This window comes from Takifugu flavidus, chromosome 3, assembly GCF_003711565.1.
Source record: "Takifugu flavidus isolate HTHZ2018 chromosome 3, ASM371156v2, whole genome shotgun sequence".
Classification (NCBI taxonomy): domain Eukaryota; kingdom Metazoa; phylum Chordata; class Actinopteri; order Tetraodontiformes; family Tetraodontidae; genus Takifugu; species Takifugu flavidus.
The window spans coordinates 8,444,560-8,460,333 of NC_079522.1; the positions used below are offsets into that span (position 1 = coordinate 8,444,560).

General features: G+C 40.9%; 1 protein-coding gene across 3 annotated transcripts; it reads left to right on the forward strand.

The window, feature by feature from the left end:
- The first annotated feature begins 370 nt into the window (after positions 1–370).
- Positions 371–15,027, forward strand: mtm1 (myotubularin 1). Of its 3 annotated transcripts, none has more exons than XM_057027865.1 (16): positions 371–526; positions 1,858–1,940; positions 2,049–2,121; positions 3,438–3,532; positions 4,262–4,372; positions 4,631–4,732; positions 5,624–5,707; positions 5,883–6,032; positions 8,012–8,197; positions 8,284–8,464; positions 8,586–8,743; positions 8,834–8,881; positions 10,594–10,686; positions 10,800–10,913; positions 10,989–11,165; positions 11,288–15,027. In XM_057027865.1, exons 2-16 carry the CDS (start codon positions 1,884–1,886, stop codon positions 11,474–11,476), a joined length of 1,818 nt encoding a protein of 605 aa, XP_056883845.1. In that variant the 5' UTR covers positions 371–526; positions 1,858–1,883; the 3' UTR covers positions 11,477–15,027. The 3 variants fall into 3 exon arrangements, with proteins under 3 accessions (XP_056883845.1, XP_056883842.1, XP_056883844.1); XM_057027862.1 differs by having other exon boundaries at positions 372–526; positions 11,285–15,027; XM_057027864.1 differs by having other exon boundaries at positions 494–613; positions 11,285–15,027.
- Positions 15,028–15,774: the final 747 nt, after the last annotated feature.

A 15,774-nucleotide genomic window follows, 5' to 3' on the forward strand; every position in this document is an offset into this window, starting at 1 on the left:
GTAAAAGAGCCAGAATATTGACAGCTAAATTATGCTGCAGACATAGGGAACCATAATTTTAGGGAAAACAGCGCCACCTGGCAGAAGGTTGATGAAATCGAAAACGTATTACATTTGAGAATATACTTTTATGAGTTTGAATTTTTAACAACAAATAAATTAGGAGCTACAGACAGAGACCACCTGTGTACAACCTGCAGAAAATCTGATATTTCACGACTAGACATTCAGACTTTTAGTAAAATACATGGTTATACTTGTGTTCATTATCTTTTCTTTTCAAAATCCTTTTCAAAATTTTGTTTCATTTAAGTGAATTCATTGCCTGAAAAGCGCGTTGGAAGAAAAGCTTTGTGGAGAAATCGACATGGGCCGTAAGACCTACATTTCCCAGAATTCCTTGCAGGTTTCGAAGGCCAACCAGCCAATCCGCGTCATGACAGCCAGCCACGTGACAAAGAGTAAGTTGCTGCTGTGGCTTGAGGGAACGCATCGACGTTCAGGACGGGAGAATTGCACTTTGCGGGTAAGTAAAGATATTAGACCGCAACAAGACACCTCACGCACATGTACTGTGTTCTTCGGACGGATTTCCCGCTGACTAATATGCACTGTGAGTCTGAAATACCCGGGATTTTGGATGAAACAACTGTCGTACTGTCTAGGCCTCTGCTATTTCCTGGTTCAACTCTACAGCTGTGCTTATTGGAATGGCCAAGTTGGAAAAGTTAGGATTCTGGAATCTGATGAAGCTTTGATATTTTCCCTCAACCGAGTGTCAGTGTTATGTGTAGCAAAAAAGTTGCCTTAATACTTATAGTTGTGAAAGCCTTTCCTTTGTTAGTTATGACAGTAAAAAAACCCGCTCATGTTCATAACGTTACCTTTAAGAGGTGTATTCAGTCAGCGAATGGCTCCGTGGTTGTGCTACTCACCACTCAGCGGGGGGAAAACCCAAATATTTCACCAGTCTTTTGATAATAACTCGTTATTACTGTAGGTTCTTTGTAATATGATGTATGGTTGACCGGTCAGTGAAGTTAAAGTTTATAGTCCGAAGCAGCTTCAGTATTAGAATTTCTTTACACGAAGATAGTGCAGACAAATGGGATAAAATGTGCATTTACGAAGTCGAACCAGCACTAGTGGCATTTAAGACATGAATGATGGTTTGTGCACCAGCCTCAGCTTAATTACCAATACATCAGTCAACGCTCTACTACTTAATTTACAAAAATAAGCTTTGGGATGTCATTGAAATGTGTGGAATTGCTCAGCGTTTCAGTGATCTGCAGATCTAAATCTCTAGAAATGCTATAGAAAGGTATATATTGATTAAATATTGAGGTAGAAAAATGTTTGAGGGTTTTTAATGTCACTGTCCCCTATTGTTGCTGTAAGCTCCAGACGTTTCAACTTTGCTTTAAAGTAAAGAACCAAGGTAAAAGCATGTAAACGTGAAATGGTCCTTAGCAACACGTCCATCAGGCGTATGCTCGTAACTGAAATAATGAACTGTCCTTAATACTGCCTCTTGTAATCTACCTGCATGCTGTCGGCAATTTCCTGTCTCACAAAGGCTCAGGGGGATCGTATTAAATTAAGGCAGCGAACTAGACAAACTCGAAACCTACACCTAAGCTTGTGTTCGCTCACATCGCAACTGTCAGATGAGTCTTTTTTTAAACTTCTGCTTTCATTTTCTAAAAAGGGAGAAGTCCTACATGCTGCCATCCCAGTGGCATCACATTTAACAATTAATCGCTTGGAATCAGATCTTAACTGACATGGGACATTAGTGTGATCTTGGAACCTTGAAGCTGCACCACTAACAGTCTGTGTGTGTCTCTTTCGTAGCTTGTGGAAGCCCCTCTGCCTGAGTGATGGCCTCACCAGTCTCAGTCTACAGCCCCAACGCATTGGATACACATATTTCAAGTGTATGTGCTTCTGTCTTTCAATGATGAATCATTTAATCCTACACGACTAAGAAGCAAAGCACAAGCGGCCTCCACTGAACGGGCTAACGTGATGATTTTACTCTACAGACCTCCAGAGAGTCACTGAAGATGGAGTTGTTAGCTGATGTGTCTTTGTTTCCAGGGGAGGAAAGGATTATTGGTAAGTGTGAATTCACTGTTATTGCCTGTTGAAAATCATTCAATTGTCTCCCAAAGAGTGTACTAGGATAACAGTGATCCAGGATGTGAATCCAGCAGACTTGACAGGGGGTAATTAAGCACTAGTGACTGTCATTACTTGAATTTGTGTTATGTGGTGGTAAAACAACAGTTAAACTTTTAATAACACTGCTTTTGTTAGAATCAAGTGCATAATTTCTCGCTGACGACGTGAGTCTGTAATACTGTAATTACATATGATTCTGAGCATGTTTTGGTTTATGCTTCTTTACCAATAATTCTGCACCAGAGTTTGTAAAAGGATTCAGACTGAGACTAAATCTTTGTTTAATACCACTTTTGATCAGCACACAAACACACCGAGCAGTTTTAGTTTGTTTTAAATGGAGAAAAGCCTGTAGTTGACTACTTTTACTTCTTTTCTGTGCCAACCACAGTGTATGTGAGCAGAAACAGTGAGGGAGGGGCTTCTGCTGAAAACTCTTGGAAAACAATAATTTACATTCTATAGGCGTGTTTCCACTGCGGGAGTTTCTGGTAAATACCTTTCCTCCCGCTTGGCCCTCTTGAGGGTCGTGCCTCCACTGTGGGATAGGACCCCTCTGCGACATCACAAGTTTCCTAATCCTATTCGACCCTGACGTCACCTGTCATAACGTAAAACCATGACAAAAACAACAATGAGGAAGGAGGTGAACATGGAAGCAGCTGAGATGGTGTAATATTCTTCGAGAGTAGGATTTCCTACAGGTCTGTCCACGTGACCTTTTTTTTGTTCCGATCTGTGGCTGCAAGCTGTATTTGTGTATACGTCGGTGTGATAATGCATGTGAGGTAAACAGCACCTGTTGTGTTGTGATACTTATAAATTACCAAACAAGGCAGACAGTTGCTGTGTCTCTGGTTTGTGCCTTCGTGCACATGGTGGTGGATCCTATGAACGAGGGGAGAAGCGGTGTCTGCCAGGCTAACGCTCCTCTTCTGCTAGGTTCTGCCTGTCATCCTGCTCTGCCACTGGTGGAGGGACTCATTTAGGCCCCTGTAAAGGTTCCTGTTAATGACCATGCTGGGGAGGTTCCTGCTGTGGAGACACACACCAACTGCCCTGTAAAATTGCCCCAAAATTCCTGCAGTGGAAACGAATCTAATGCTAGTCATCTAATGCTAGTCATCTAATGCTAGTCTTAGACAGGAATTGGGAGCCTCCACTAAATATATTCTTGCAATTTGTAGTCCTTCCATATCTTCCAGCTGTCAGCCTGTGAAATAATAACATTTTTCTTCATGTTTTTCCAGACAAAGATGTAATTTACATCTGTCCTTTTAATGGAGCAGTGAAAGGCAAAGTGTTGATCACCAACTACAGACTATACTTCAAAAGTTCAGAAGCTGTAAGTTGACTGAGACCTTCACATGAACCCTACCCCTTCTTACCCCCTTTTTTTTTTACCCCTGTGTGTGAAACACATCCTAATAGACAAGACGCCACTCAGTTCCTTTTACGTCATAGAAGATGTTTTGTCTCCTCTCGTGTCCGTTAAGTCTTGATTATTACGTTGGCCTCTGGTGTTTTTCCAGGCAGCTATGATGCGATATACCAGCTACTGAAGCAGCATTAGCTAATGTAGCTGCTGAATCTTATCCTTCATGAAATGTAGGACATCATAGTTAAACCCATCAGTTGTGAATCTGGCATTAGCTGTATATACATTAGCTTCTTATAACGAACACTTTTAAAATACGACTAATGATTCGAAACATATCTCATCATTTATCGTGTAGTTGCTATCAATTTTAAGAATGGTGTCGTTACTGTAACAATAAATAATTATGCTTAGTCACATTTTCGTGCTTCCTTTTTTTTTCTGCCATCCACCATCACATCAGTGGCCGCAGCATATTTTTTCTGCAATTATCTCTGTTTGCGTCACCTCAAAGCAAACCTGATGTAATTGAAGCCCAAGGTGTGTCTTTTGCTCCTTGAATCTAATCAGCTTTGACGGAAACCTTAAAATGTTTTCCTTTTTTATTTTAATCGTGACAGGTCAGAGCGCATGCGTGTGTTTATGTTCTAAAGTATATGTGTTGAATATATATGTTGATCCATTGATCTACTGCAGGATGTGGTGGTGATGTTGGATGTTCCTCTGGGGGCCATCAGTCGGGTGGAGAAGATGGGTGGAGCATCGAGTAGAGGAGAAAACTCTTACGGACTGGAAATCACCTGCAAGGTGTTTACAAGAAAGAAGTATTTTGTTACAACTGACTGATTGTTTTACAAGTAGACACTGTCAAGTATAAAGTAAAAAAGTTCTTCCATAATTAGGAGAACTAACTTATTGCAGAGCTGACTGTAAACTGCAAGTAAAGTTAAGGTCATGGGCTGTCATCTAAGTCATGTGCTCAAGCTTTCATTGTTTAGTGACATAATTCTTTGTTTGTGGACGTTATTAGATATAATCTTCTTTTCTCTTGTTTGCCTTCTGTAGGACATGAGGAACTTGAGGTTTGCCTTGAAGCAGGAAGGTCACAGCAGAAGAGATATCTTCGAGCTGCTATTTAGATATGCCTTTCCCCTCTCACACGGTTTGGTAGGTCCAGTTCAAGGCTGCGCCATCTTTGGAAAATCACGACATATTTCCCTGTGACAAATGATGCTGTTGTCGCTATATCCCAATAGCATGTTCGGTTATATCTGTATTGGAAATTATATTGACAAGTTATAGGAAAATAACTATAGTTGTTCTCCAAAAACTGGTGCCTTCACTGACTTGGAGGGAATCTTTGAACACTGAGATTTACAGCATTTTCTGCCTCAGTACTGAGGAGAAAGTACAGTTTTCTGCTCATAGTCATAGTTTCTCTGAATTCATTGCAGTGTATTCATGAAAATGTTAAATAGCAGAGATCTGGCCCCCTCAGAAGCGGTGACACACAGCTATACGCCCACACTGTAGCTACATCTGCTTAGCAGGGCGCATCTTAAATCTTGGCTTACAGAGGCTTTTCTTCTAATAACCACTGAACCGATGAAAAGCATTACGGTACATTTAGTCTTATTTCCAAACAGCTTAATTAAAGGACAATTCCAGTCAAATTCACCTGGGGGCTATACCTTCCTTAGGTCTAAAGAATATTTAAGTTACGCTGTCGGCCTCTTGTCCCCGTATCACCACAGCGGTCGAAAATGCAACAGATGGATCTTAGGCAGTTAAGGTTATTAAATCCTACCACGACCCCCCCTCCCCTCCCCACACACACACACACACACAGATGTCAGATAGTTTTTCGAGCATATGCTGAGACCTAAAATATTGAAAGTGCAGTCCCACTTTGAATTTGACCAGAATTGTCTTTGAAGATGACAGCGCTATAAAATGAAGGGTCGTCCCAAACTTACTAAACCAGTCACGATTGACTTTTGTTCATTCCAATTGTTGCCTGCATCAAATTGAAGTTCTGTCTCCATCTCCTCCATCCAGCGACTCTTTGCATACGTGACTCAGGAGAAATATGAGGAGAATGGCTGGACTGTTTATAAACCAGTAGAGGAGTTCAGGCGGCAGGTGAGAACCAGTGAAATACCAGCTACCTCCGTTCTGGTTGTAAATCATGCTGTGGTGTGGGCACGAGTAAAGAAACGTAAGAGAAGGGTGGATGATGAAATCGGGAACAATTCAATCCTAAATGAAAAGGTTAAACGGAAGAAATGTTGAAAATGGAAAGCTTTGTCGTTTGTAGGGCTTACCAAATAACAAGTGGCGGCTTACCTTCATCAACGTGCACTATGAGCTCTGTGACACCTACCCCACTGTGCTGGCTGTGCCCGTGAAAAGTAAAGAGGAGGACCTCCGACGAGTCGCTGCCTTCAGGTCAAGAGGACGTATACCAGTGAGTGACAAGCTCATCTTTGCACGAGTCACAATTTATGATCAAGATGATTTATTATACTCCTAGTATATATATATATATATCATTTAGAGGTCTAATTATCGCAGATTTATGATTAATGTCAAATAATCACGGTTAGAGTACCGTATTGGCCCGAATATAAGACGACCCTGATTATAAGACGACCCCTCTTTTTCAAGACTCAAGTTTGAAAAAAGACTTTTTGAACACCAAATGTAATTTTTATACAGAAAATAATTACAGTACATCTGTAACAAATGATTATATCTTCGACCCACTTTTCTCAGATTGTCGCTACATTTCTCTATTTTCTGTTATCTCTTCTTTTATTTTCTTCTCTTTTCTTTCTTACCGCTATTTTTTACTTTTCTTCTTCGTGCTACCGCTATTTTTATTTTTCTTCTTCGTGACAGGGGTTCGCTTTGGCCTGGGACGTTAAGTTCAGCATTCGCTTTAAATATATATGGCGCCATCTAGCGTTGTGAATGGGTATAATGTCTAGACCGCGAATGTAAGACGACCCCCACTTTTTCAGTCTTATTTCAACGCAAAAAACACCGTCTTATATTCGGGCCAATACGGTAACAATTTCAGCAAGTAAAATTTAACCAAATCCTCAAACTTTTATTGCCAAAGAGCCGTTTATACAGCTAACAAAGTCCAGCACCACACCCGTAACCTGATACCAATCTTCAAAGCACTTTACGTATTATTTCGCTCTTGTTTCTCAAATGTGGCTGTATATATAAAAAAAAATAATTTTGCCCTCTAGAGCACACCTGACTATAAGCTGCAGGCCACTTTGAAACAAGAGATCTTTATGGTTAACAGTGAGATTGTTTTCAATGTTCACTTACTAAACACGGTAGTAACACAGCTGTAATACAGCAGTAAAATGAGATAACGATTCTGGCTTTTTTCCAAACAGTCCTGAAACACAGCAGTAAAATGACATTACATTATCACGCCGGTCAAAAAACAAGCCACCAGTTGTTGGTCACTAGCCTTTAGCTTTAAAGCTGTATCATTACATTTCTTCGTGTGTTATCCATGACGAGGGTGTGTACATGAAGTGCAAAAAGGTCAAAACACAATTAAACTAGCGTATTCCTCGGGGCATTACAGAATCTCTTCAACCTGCCTTTCTTGCTCTTGTGCTGATCAAGCGCCCCCTGGTGGCCGTAAACATCCATTCAAATTCAGAAAACTATCCAGGTGGAGCGATTGAGGAAATCATAAAAACCCATAAATAAAAGGCATCACTCTCTAGGCTGCAGGGGTCAAAGCATGGGTAAAAAGTAGCGGCTTGTAGAAGATAGTAATTATACAAAAAGAAAAAGAAAAAATAAATAATAACAATTAAAAACAAAAACTGTCCAGGATTAAAGATCTCTAAAACCGATTTGATTGGATCCTTTCCAGAAAAGTGGTGCCTCAAAGGTTTTTATATGGAAAGTTTCCCCTGACAAAACCACATCCTTATGTTCCATCTCTAGCTTAACACAGGAAACTGTATCAGTGAGGCGCGGTGACTGAAGTCGAGACATTTAAATATGTTGAATGTGTTATGTTTGTTCCTTAAAATTAACCGTAACAATTAAGACATTTATTTTGACAGCCCTAAACCAGACAAGCAGGAAAATGAAAACAATCTGTATCAATTAGAGCTCCATTTGATTTTAGATTTCTCTTCTCGTGCGCTGGTTTGGTTGTGATGCCAACCTGATTTCCTAGTTTACACACTACTGATAATGCTAATGGCCGACATCGAGGAGTGCAGACCGCATCGACCAGTCAACACAAAAACAAAGAAAAGTAGTCAGATTAATCATTTGGGGGGGAATCATCTGCTGCAGCCCTAATGGATTGCTGGGTTGATGCCCAACGGCTTTTAGTATTCTGGATCGTGCTGCCGTTACTTCTCTCCGTAATACTTCTCCCCCTGTGTTGCGTGTTAGGTTTTATCATGGATTCACAGGGAGAATCAGGCCGTGATCGCCCGCTGCAGTCAACCTCTGGTCGGGATGTCTGGGAAAAGAAACAAGGATGATGAGCGCTATCTGGATCTAATCAGGGAGGCGAACGATACCACCAAGCTGACCATCTATGACGCTCGGCCTAGCGTCAACGCCGTGGCCAACAAGGTCAGAGCGGAAAAGGAACAAACTTCCGTTGTTTTTATATGCAACAGGTTCCACCGGTAATAATGGAGCGTGTTTTCTGTCCCCAGGCCACAGGGGGGGGGTATGAGGGTGATGAGTACCAAAATGCAGAGCTCATTTTCCTGGACATTCAGAATATCCACGTCATGAGGGAATCTTTGAAGAAACTCAAAGACATCGTCTACCCCCATGTGGAGGAATCTCATTGGCTGTCCAGTTTAGAGTCTACACACTGGCTAGAACACGTGAAGGAAAAAAAAAAAAAAGGTTCTGCAGGATTATGCAGTTGGATTTCACAATATGTGAAATCCATATTTGGGATACTTTAAAGTAAGTGATCCCTTTTCTGTTGTTTCCCTTCCTCGTGTGTAGCTGGTGTTGTCCGGAGCGATACAAGTGGCTGACAGAGTCTCCAATGGAAATTCAGTGGTGGTTCACTGCAGCGACGGCTGGGATAGAACGGCGCAGCTCACTTCTCTGGCCATGCTGCTGCTGGACAGCCACTACCGCACTCTCAAAGGATTCCAGGTCGGTCGTTGCCTTAAGTCGGTTTTTAACCATTGAAGCCACATTGGAGACGTTTAGGCCGATGTTACATTTTAGTGTGATGTGTTTTAGGTGCTGATTGAGAAGGAATGGATCAGTTTTGGCCATAAGTTTTCCTCAGTAAGCATCATTTCTTATATTTCTTTCAATACAATTGTCCACTTTGGCTCAATATGTGTGGTTTGAAATGATTAGTTAGATTAGTTGCAGGGATCATGATTTGGTGGACCAGTCGCTGAGGGAGTGGAAAAACCCAGCTGCATTGTGGGCTTTGCGGTCATCTGAAAAGTGTGTTTATGCCGGGTGGATGCATGATGCTGCCCCTGTCTTCTGTTCTTTTGGTATAACAAGTTTAAAAATATGGTGCAACCGTGCTGTGCCACAATCGGTCAAACAATCCTTCGGCGAGAGAAACGACGGGGCATCTGTTATGCTGTGTTCCACATAGCATTTAGTCGGCTGCTAAGCTAGCTGTGGCCTAGCTCATAGGTAAATAACCTAGAGGCTCCTAAATATTTCCCACATAAATGTAGAGGGGAATCCAGGTTTAAAATATATTTTGTCTGAAACTAATTTGTCCTGCAGACAACAACCTATGTTAGTCAAATGCAGATCATCAGCACCACACAGAGGTGGGACATCAGTGTTCCATTTACATACCTGTAAATTTAGCTTCAGACACTAGCGGCAGGTCATTTAAATCCCTCGTTCAATCAACGTGGTCATATGGTTCCTTTCCACCAATGTTCCACCTTTTGGAGGTAGCAAACCTTTGGGACAGGGTTCAGCTTGTCTTGGTACCATCCATTGCTTTTCTCTTTTGTACGGCATATTTCCTCTATCTCTCACCTAGCGCCCGCGCTTTGTGCCGTTTGGAGCCCTATTGTTGTTTTCCATAACTAGACGTTGTTTTAAAACCACATAAACTCGATTCACAAACACTTTCTGACCTCAGAGCTGCTTTAACGTCACGTCAGGTGAAAGTTTGGGCAACTGGCCAAAACTTCTGTTAACGTGAGCTGTGCTAGTGGAGAGACGTCATCTCAAGACATCCTGCATAGTTTTTAAGTAGTAGCGCCCCCTTTGGGAAGTATCACAGCTTGCCAGTGCTTTTTATAGCCAGTCAAGAGTCTCCCAGTTCTTGCTGGAGGGAGCTTCAGTGATTCTTCCCACCAGATCTCCCAGTTCTGGGACATTCCCGGGCCATTCCTTTTTAAGGTTTATCCACAGATTTTAATGGCGTTTGGGTCAGTAGATGGTGACGCTGTGGCAAAACCTTCAACTTCAGGTCATCCATCGTGGGTGGTACAATGTGTTTAGGGCCATTATCCATTTATATTAGCTTTCTTGTTTTTAATAGCTTTTGACACAGATTGTGTCTTGTTTGCTTCCAAAGTTTGTTGAGATTTCATTGAATCAATATTTACTGTCCCTTGTGCCACTGGCTACAATTCACCCCCCCAAAACATCGTGGACCCAGCTCCATGCTTAACAGCTGGACAGGTGTTCTGTTCACAAAAGTTTGTGCACTTTGTCTTGCAAACATACCTTTAAATGTCTGGTGCTGATGCATTTTGGGTGGTTGAAGGAGAGGTTTCCTTCTGATGCCCACGTTGAACTCATTTCACCTCGCGCTCACTTAACTGTTGACGATTTTATCCAGGGGGACATTTGCATGCCTCTGTAAATACTTCTGTCAGTTACATTTTCCCGTAGTAGCTACCATCATAGCTAATAGAATATGTAACTGTGGTATGTTCTTGTTCAATTATTGTCAAACAGATTAGCATCTTGTGTCGTGTGTGTGCACGTGTGCCCCTGTGTGTTTGTAGAGGATAGGCCATGGGGACAAGAACCATGCAGATCAGGACAGATCACCAATCTTTGTTCAGTTCATTGACTGCGTTTGGCAGATCACTAAACAGGTGAGTTCTCATTATTTCATCATCTCATTAATTGGCATCAAAATGACATCGTCTGTCAGCCGTTCACAGGTCAACAAACGTTCTCTGATGTGATCTGTGTGATCACCTTTTAGTTCCCTACAGCCTTTGAGTTCAATGAGCGCCTGCTGCTGACAATCATGGATCATCTCTACAGTTGCCGCTTCGGAACTTTTCTCTACAACTGTGAGAGCGCACGAGACCAGCACGTAAGACTGGACTTTGCCGACTTTGCCCACGTTTCAGAGACTCAAGCGGATGAGAATCTGTTTGTGCGTTTGCAGGAGGTGAGGAAGAAGACGGTGTCGCTGTGGTCCCTGGTTAACAGTAAGAGCGACACCTATTTAAACCCCTTCTACACCCCCGAGTCCGGCAGGGTTCTTTATCCCGTTGCCAGCATGCGCCATCTAGAGCTGTGGGTGACGTACTACATCCGCTGGAACCCCCGAATACGACACCAGGTACAACTCCTGGAGCCTCCAGTGAATTATTCCATTGCAACAGAACTTTTTGAGTTAGCTGCACCTTCTATCGGGATCCAGCTATCATGATTGTGACTAGAGTGTCTGTTGTATTCCAGCAGCAGAGTCCAGTGGAGCAACGCTACAAGGAGTTGTTGGCCCTCAGAGATGAATATTTAAAGAAGCTCGAAGAGCTGCAGCGATCGGACTCCTCTTCCTCACGTTTGGCTAACAGCCCTTCGCCGAACACTTCCTCCTCCCCTCCCCCCACACCATCAAAGCAATACACACACCTACAAACACCCCTCTGAGGGCTGGTGACCAGCCCCCACTCAGATATTCCCGTTGAATTGCACTTAATGTCGTCTTTTTTCTGATATATGTCAGTGTGGCAACACGCAGGGAATCCATTAGTATCGTGCATTTCTAACTGTGGATAAAAACCCAAGATTGGAAATAGTGGTTCATTCTAACACCCCAGCGGTGATAATAGAAATTTATGCAATATCTCACAGTACAGCCTTGTCACAATATCTTGTCTACACAGACACTCAGACAGTGAAGCCTTAACAACATGCAGTCGATTACAATGAAAGGGCTTAAACACTCAGGATGAGCAGTGGTACAGCAGAGGGAACAGAACGGAGCCAACATGTTATCCATTTTTTAATTTCCAAGACAGGTGGTGTGTTAGATTCCTCAAAATCTTATTAGGTCCTTGTGTACCTACATTAGCCAAACCCTGTCATTAGTTTTACTGCCAGAGTTGGACATGCATGTTAAATGTAAACAGTTTGGACAAATTGAGAGTACTACCGTAATTCTTTCTCATTTCTGATTGCTCATTTTCGTCACTTTCGTGACTTTATATTACGGGTGAAGCATTTACTCATGCGCAGACCTTAATTTAAAATTGGTATCTAAATGAAAAAGGAGGATTTATTTTAAGCAAGAAGCATATTTATCAACAATAGCAAACATGAAGTAAACTGCCAGAGTTGTAACTCCATCTGGGAACACTAGGGGCGCTATTAACCATAAACTACAAGACGCCCTGGAAACAATGGGCAGCTGTAATCCACATAAATCAAGAAAATTTAAAGTCTCAAATTTCCTAAAAATTTCATTTCATACAGTCAATGTTGTAATAGTAATCATAATGCCAACATTGAATTATAAACAGTTTTAGCATTGCGGAATGAAGTTTAAGTTTGCAGAGTAGGACATTATCTCCCCCTTGTGGCATTAAGACGAATTACAGGGGCATCGCGTGTAGGCTGGTAGAACATTTGTTCTTTCGCAGGACATTTATGAAACAAAAACCTGTAGTGCTAAAATATTAGTTAAACACTAGCAACATGTTGCGGTTGTGCTCCCTCCACTGTCCTGCTGCACCACATCTCTTGTCCTGTGTGGAATAAAGGTGTTAATACAATTCTCACTTGCTTTCCTCCCTAGATGCTGCAATGCTTATGAGTGTTGCTGTCTTTTGTAGAACTGATGAAGGGTCCAGCTGAGTGTGCTGGGCCAGCGTGTCAGAATAGGGTTAAGTGCTTTTTTTTTTTCTTTTCTTTTTTTTTTCTTTTCTTTTTTTTTAAAAATCTCCCAGAGAACGAAAGTCGTGCGTGTCCTGCTGTGGCCGTGAGTTAAGCTGTGTTTTTAATGCACAATCAAACCAAGAAACAGTCGAATCCTTAGTTGTTTTAAAGCAGCTGCGACATTTCAGGTGCTCGAGATCATGCGTGGAATTGAAAGGCGAATTGAAATTGGTCGTTGCTTCTCGGTAATCTGCCGAAACCAGCATGTAGGTTTGAGAGGGTGCGCTGCATTAAACCAGCTCCTGCAGTCTCCCCCTTAAACACACCTTTCTGTGACTGCACATAGGTTGTCTGCCCTTACAGAGGAAGTGTGATTTTGCCTTTAATGTAATATTTGGAGCGCAACATTTGAAAATAGTATAAAAAGGGAATAAGCAGTGTTGTGTCAATGATAAATTTACATTTGTTATTTATTGGGCTTACAAATTTCATTTGCTTTCAGATCTCTTTATCAGCAGTCGCTTTTTTCTGGATACCAGAAATTATGTACAGTTGTAAAATTAAGGAAGCCAGGGTCTGTAAGTAATGCCTATAACCTTAAGAATAATTGGGGTGGAAGGATGAGAGTAACTGACTGTGGTTACCACATATAAAACCATTTCATATTTAGCCTTTTCTTGCTTTAGCCTCCATTACACCCATCGTTACTAAATTGATACTCTGAGGATGAATTGAACGGTGTAATATTGTGGTGATTGAGTGTTTAATTTTTTCAGCAGTCAATTGTCAGGGTAACACCTTGTGGTTTCTGTTGTACTGCTGGTTTTTATTTGTCATGGCTGCTGATTTTTGTACATGCATCAGACATTTTTGGCAAAATATCTTTGTGGGTTCTTGTTTACTTATTTTGTTATGTTCTATTATGTTTCTTAAAATCTCCCAAATCTAGAAAAAAAATCAACTGAGAAATCCTGTCCAAAAAGAATATTCTTGCATAGTTTTTTAAGTTCTTTATTGGTTTTAGAGTCCATAGAGCAAATGCAAGATATTTAGAAAATAATATGAGGACTTTGCTGCTTACCCGAGATCCTACATTGACACTGACGCTTAACAGTTAATACGATGTAGTGCTAAAGCTTCTTTTCAGAGCATAGAACATCAAATACAATTATTTCCCCCCCTTTTCCACAGTGTAAGAAGAAAACAAAAGTGGAGCTTTAAAAAAAAAGATGAATAGGCTCTTTTCACATGTTGTCCTAAGTTTTTCAAGCTATCCATTAAAATAAATCTCATAGTCCAAAAGGATCAAATTCCTCAAATCAACACATGTATTTCATTATAAGTCATTTTATACCACAGGTTTATTTTTTAAAAAGAACAATTGATGTAAAGCATCCATGTGTTTACTTTTATATTTGGATTGTGTAATTCCGTATAGATGGTTTGACTGAGCTAGCTCAAGCTGAAGGGCAGAGCTGGGTGGAGCTGTTCTTCAGTTCTGTGATCTCAACTCTCAGTCACTCAGTACTTTAAAACTAGAATATCTCTTCTGCTGGTGCTCATCTACAACACTCTTTAATTTAAAATCTAATCAACTCTCGGGTTAAGAGAATAATTTGGTGGATGTAGTGACAGTTAGCTTAGCTTTCTTACATGAGTATCTCTCTCATTGTTCATCTGAAATTCTGTGTGAAGATGGTCCAATAGGGACTCCCTTCAGTCTGGTTGCTTAAAATTTCAATCTCGGTTGGATTTTTCCACTCTTTCTGATGGTCTAACAGTGTAAAATCTCTTTGAAGCATTTGAGAATCAGCCTACCTATACAAACACCAAATCTCATTACTCACTTCTATATTGCAAGTTCGACCCGATAGGTTGAGAAAAGTGTGCTTGGGTGAAGTGGTTGTGTTTTTTAGAGATGCACAGATATAGAAATTATTTTCTTTAACTTGTGCAAGCACGATGATGTAATTACCTCAATCAAAAACTATTTTACTGCTTAAAGTCTATTGTAAAATACAATTATTTTATGTAGTGTAAAATCTCAGTTTTATAAAGGCTTCACTTCTCCCCCCAGGGCATTTTAGTGGTATCAGTTCTCTAATGAATCATCAAATCTTTCAGAATTTTACTTTATTGTAATGGGTTGTCTCCATATATGCGTATAGATACGTATATATACTGTATGTTTGAGGATATTTTTGTCAACAAGGGAAGGTGAAACAAGTACATTTCAAATATAGTTCTTCAGATGTTATTCTTTCCTCATTTTGTTGGATGGCTCTTGCTTGTAAATATGACTGATTAAATTAATTTAAGTACTACTGGCTGGCTCTGAGTGTTTTTGTTTGTTTTGCAGTACTCTTTACTGTTTAAAGGTGCTTCTTTAATTCGGCATCAGCACATTACAGCATGACTTCAAAATGTGTGACAAAATGTGTGTTTGCTGGTGAGATCTAACATTGAGACTTAATTTAAAACTGTGGAAAGGTATTAAAGAGTAGAGCATCCGATGCATATGTCATACTGTCAACAGAGCAGATCAATCCACAATGGTGGCGTCAGATACATGTAAAAGGGGAGAGAAAAGAACAAAAAAACTACCCAGGAAACGGTGTTAATACCGTCCATTGTTGACCTACAGAATAGGTTGAAATCTGATGGAGTTTCAGGTTCCTGTGTCCTGCCCATAGCTGCATATCTAAGGTGGTAGATACCCTTGTTCTAACTTTCAGAATGGCTGTAGCTATTGAATTACTGACTACAACTTTTCCTGTAAAGGAAGGTTATAATTTTAAAAATAATACTTTAAGAGAACCACAAGAACACCAGCACTCTGAGGTCTGTTGCGACGACATGGTGCTATCAACGCTCCAGATATGATGGAGTTTGGCCTCCAAGGTCCTTGAAGGTCGGGAGGATTGTAAAATCTATTCTGGATTTAAAAACTACCGCCCTTATCGGTGAAGTCTGTTACATTTATCTTTTAGATTTGCTCATCACAAACAAGCTACTGGCGTGTTTTTTATTAATGGTTTTCTCTACAAACGACGCGCCGCGAGGAGCTAAAC